General features: G+C 47.4%; 1 protein-coding gene across 1 annotated transcript; it reads left to right on the top strand.

Annotated features, from left to right (window-relative positions):
* Positions 1-2,404: 2,404 nt before the first annotated feature.
* LOC128276629 (zinc finger protein 84-like) lies at positions 2,405-4,111 on the top strand (the record flags this gene model as incomplete). The annotated part of the gene is made up of 1 exon (XM_053015087.1): positions 2,405-4,111. A coding segment is annotated over one exon (1,707 nt), but the record flags the coding sequence as incomplete, so codon positions are not given.
* Positions 4,112-4,360: the final 249 nt, after the last annotated feature.

Here is a 4,360-nt window from a genome sequence, read left to right as displayed (position 1 = left end):
TGCGAACAGAGGAGAAAAGAGGGCTGAACCACGACGGCGGCGGCGGCCCAGTACGGGTCGGGGACCTTTTGCTCGAATGCGGTTTCTTTTTTTATTTTTCCCCCTTCACAATGTGTACATATAATCTTCTGAACGGGGGAAAAAGAAACTCCCGGCAAGAGAGCGAAGTGATCGATCGAATAGGATAGATAAACGATTTCGAGCTGCGCCCTGCCCCGGTGTGGCAGTCGGGCCGGGTTCCGGCTTTGCACCGCAATTGTTTCCTTAAGTGAATTAACATTAAATCGTGCGTACTGTTAGATGCAACATTATTAGAGCGTGTCTTTAAGTTATCTCTTGTATAAGCCTATGCGAGCTGTTAGTGAAACTCTCCCGCCGGCTCGGACAGTGATTTTAGTTTTCGACGCAGTGTGTGCGCCCTTTTAAAGGCAGCAGCATCGGAACGGCAACATAGAAACACACACGAATCCGCTGCAGAGAGGAGGGTTTGTTCTACTCAGCACTATCGCTCCCATATTTCCAATCGAGTTGCTTCCTACCGTGCAATAGATTCGGTGGAGAAGGTTCCGCGATTTTATTCCCTCAGAGCGTTTCCGCCACCTCTCCTCGAGAGCCTTTCCTTTTGGTCCTTATAAAGGACCGCAACGTTCGGCCACACAGCGCGCTACACCCGATGCCGCGAGAGCGACGGGTTTAGAGTGTGGTGGTCGGAACGAGCTTTTGTTTTTAAATTACGTGTTATGTGAAGATCGATCTTCGAGGACCGACACAGCTATCAGCAGATTCCGTTTGGTGTCGTGTTGCGCTGTCCAGAAGTAAGCAAAAGGGGGGACCGACGAATTACCTTATTATGTCTCCGAGAATGTTCCGCTCGGCTTGTTGCCTCGACAAAATTTAAAACAAAACCGAAATGTGATTGAATTATAGAAAGGAACATTAAATTTAACACACTACAGCGGCGGCAGGATGTAGGATGTTAGTGGCGCGAAGCAGGAAGCAAGAGTTTGTCCCCGTTTTGTCCTTTTCCCGGCCGCGTCTTTTCGAGAAGTTTTCTCCTCAATTCCCCGACCGCTGCTCGAACTCGGGGCTCAGTTAGGTGAAGAGTTGAGTTTATGTTAAACATTGTTTTTTTTTAATTTCGTTTCCAAAAGAATTGGAAGAAAGAACACAATAGAAACCATTCGTCGCAGGAACGATACGGTTCCGTTCGACCGAACGGACGGTGCGAACGAACCGGCAAAATTATATAGCAAAATATACAGCTACTTATATACTTATATACTTGATAGGTGACAATTTATCTGTAAAATCGCAAAATATGCACACGCCGAGAGAAAGAGAGAGAGTGAGAGAGCGATAGTTTGAGGAATACGAAATAACAAATCTTTTCCGTTATCCTTCGGAACGGTGTAGTTAAACGTTTAGAACTTGTGTTTTGTGGCGGCGATGAACAATGCGTAAAAGTGCAGTATTTTGTGAAAGAGTTACTCATGCAGATCGCCCCGTAACGAAGGCCATAAAAATGTGTGCGTGGCATTATTTGTCCGCTTGATCGACAGGTCGATCAATTGATGGTTTCGGTTGGATGCCAAACAGCAGCACCACGTTTCAATCAAATCCCAACAACACATCACTCTTGAGCATTACGACGTGGACTGTATTCTTTGTTTTCTTTAATACAGTTTTTAAAGGTCTCTGCAAATAGTAGCAGAAAGGAAAAGCGAATTAGGAAGCGATACAAAATGGAGTGGAAGGATGAAGGACGCGATATGGGACGGATATGGATATTGTACTTAAACGAGTAGTTCTCCTTGTATGATGTTTGAATTGTTCTATTTTTTTAATATTATGCTGCCTTAAAAGCATGTCTCTCTCGGTCTCGAAAACAGAAGAATGGTACCGATCGAATAGAAGCTATTTGTTTTTTTTTCTCTATAGGCCAGCCACACAACAGCAGCTAAAGCGTGAAATGAAAAGCCGTACCTTTTTGTACCCGAGCAGCGTATGTTGAAGAAGGATAAAAAGGGCTGATTATATGGAACAAACAATGTGGGAGGAAGACAATTTTTGAATAAAAATATACTTTGTATTGTAAAACGTGTTTTTAGTCAAACGACGAGTTTAGTTAACGACTTTCCTTTGATTCGCGATTACGAACACGTCAGCGCCCTCTACAGTACGCTTGGCGAACTTATGCCACCTTGTCTTTCTGTCGAAATTAAATGATCGTTTCCAAAGGGTGCTTTGTTGTGACAGTTCTCTCACGCACCAAAACAAACCAATAGTTTGTTTACAAAGCAATCTACTCGCAGAGTGAACGAAAAGAATCGCCAAATGGTAAGTTAATAAAGTATGCAAAATATGAATTGTTTTATTGAGTGTATGAGCATAAACTTTTTCCCAGGCGGAAGTGACCGGCCCGTGCCATCGTTCGCCGTTGGCCTCGGATTCGTTCAGGCGGGCGGTGCTGGCTAACTTCGCGCAGTACTGCGACAAGTATTATTTGCTCATTTCGAAAATCGTGTCCATCCTGGATTCGTTCGTACCCAAAGAGATTGCCGGTGCCGGAGGCTGCAACCTTGCTGTGACTCATGATGCGGAAGCTCGCAGTGTGCACATCATTTACGGAGATGTCATTGAACTCGCCGTGTCGTCAGTGGAATCCGGTCCAGAGTGCGACGAAGACGAGCACTGCGACGAAGTGGACCAAAACGTGGCCTACGAAGTGATGGAGGAAATTTTGGTAGAAACGATAACGGAAGATTCATCACCCGGCGCTCATTCTGGTGAGATTGTGATCCAGATAACGGCGGAAGAGGAATTGAGTACAGCACGGAACGTAGACGCGGAAATGAAACCACCCAATGAAGTCACCGATCCGAAGTACCGATGTCAGTTTGTCAACTGCCCGAAAACGTTTAGGCTTGCTAAAGAATACGTGGCACACCAAGATAGCACCCATCCGTGGCAGATTGACGGAGAAGTTAAGGTTCGCTGCAAATTCCTTTCCTGCGATGCCCGTTTCAACAGTATTCCCCAGCTTCAGGCCCACCACGTGGGGCATCGGTTGACGGAAAGGGCACCGAAAAAGCGTAGCACCCGGAAAGGCCGGGAAATTAGCATTCGTGGCCGGTGTTGCGAGCACTGCCAAGCCGTCCTGAAACCGCACGTCAACGTGTACAGTCAACACTGTCTGGAGGAGCACGATTGTACGCCATACACGTGTCCGCTGTGTAACGAACCCTTCCATCTGCAGTCACACCTCGGTGACCACCTGAAATCGGCCCACTCGCTCGAAGCGCTGGAACGCTTGCTGGCGCACAGTCTTTGGCGTGAGTTCACGATCGATGAGCAACGGTTGGCCGAATGCCGATTCTGTTATCGCGTTTTCCCCGTTCAGTCACTGTCCGTTCACGTCCGTCGCCATCGCAGGGAACTGCAGCAGTGCTGTCCACGGTGTGGCGGAGCTCACTTTGTAGCGTGTTGCAACCTTCCGAAGCCAAAGCGCGCGAAAAGTTGGGAGAAGCTTCACTGCAACGAGTGCGATCGTTGGTTTTCGAAGAAAAACTTCAAAGAGCACATGGTCACGCACACGCACGAGCGGAACTTCCCGTGCACAGTTTGTAAGAAAACGTTCAAAGTACGGCGGACCGCGTCCCGGCACATCCAGAGTCATGTGAATGCAGCAAACAGCAAACGATCGTGCTACGATTGTGATACGGTGGTCGAGAGTGAAGCGCACATTGTGGACCATTACCAGGCCGAGCATCCGACGCTGCAACCGTACCGATGTCCGATCTGTGGCAAAGGATTTTTCCAGAAGTCGCTTCTGGCTGACCACTGCCACGCTCATACGGATGGCGAGCGGCGTGAGGTTTCGGTGAAGGAACCGGTGGCCACTTACACGCTCGGGAAGGCACAGGTATTCGAGTGCACCCTGTGCCGACGAAGCTTCTCAACGAAACGGTGCACGATTGCCCACTTGATCGTACACACCGATCGGCCACACGTTTGCCGGGTGTGCAATCTTTCCTTCCGGTTGCAAGCGACCCTTGACGATCACATGAAGGATGTGCACCAACGCAAATACGAAACCGCCACGACCGAGTAGGGGGATCAACTACGATTCAATGATGACCATATTTTAATAAATACGTTTTCGTGTGTCCTACTACTAAGCCAGTAAAAATTGGTCTCTTTTTTTATTCTAACACAACTAAATAAAAAAACATCTTGTCCATTTATTAATCGTTTATTAAAAATTTTAAAAAGTAAATGTAAAACCAAAAAGAAAGTCCCGACTGTTCTGGACCGGTGCAAATCAATATTTTACCATTGGCGTAACGAGTACGCCGGCGGC

The sequence above is a fragment of the Anopheles cruzii genome, unplaced genomic scaffold (assembly GCF_943734635.1).
Source record: "Anopheles cruzii unplaced genomic scaffold, idAnoCruzAS_RS32_06 scaffold01789_ctg1, whole genome shotgun sequence".
NCBI classification, from domain to species: domain Eukaryota; kingdom Metazoa; phylum Arthropoda; class Insecta; order Diptera; family Culicidae; genus Anopheles; species Anopheles cruzii.
The sequence above is the reverse complement of the archived record's forward strand: the minus strand, read 5'-3'. Positions and strand labels throughout refer to the sequence as shown.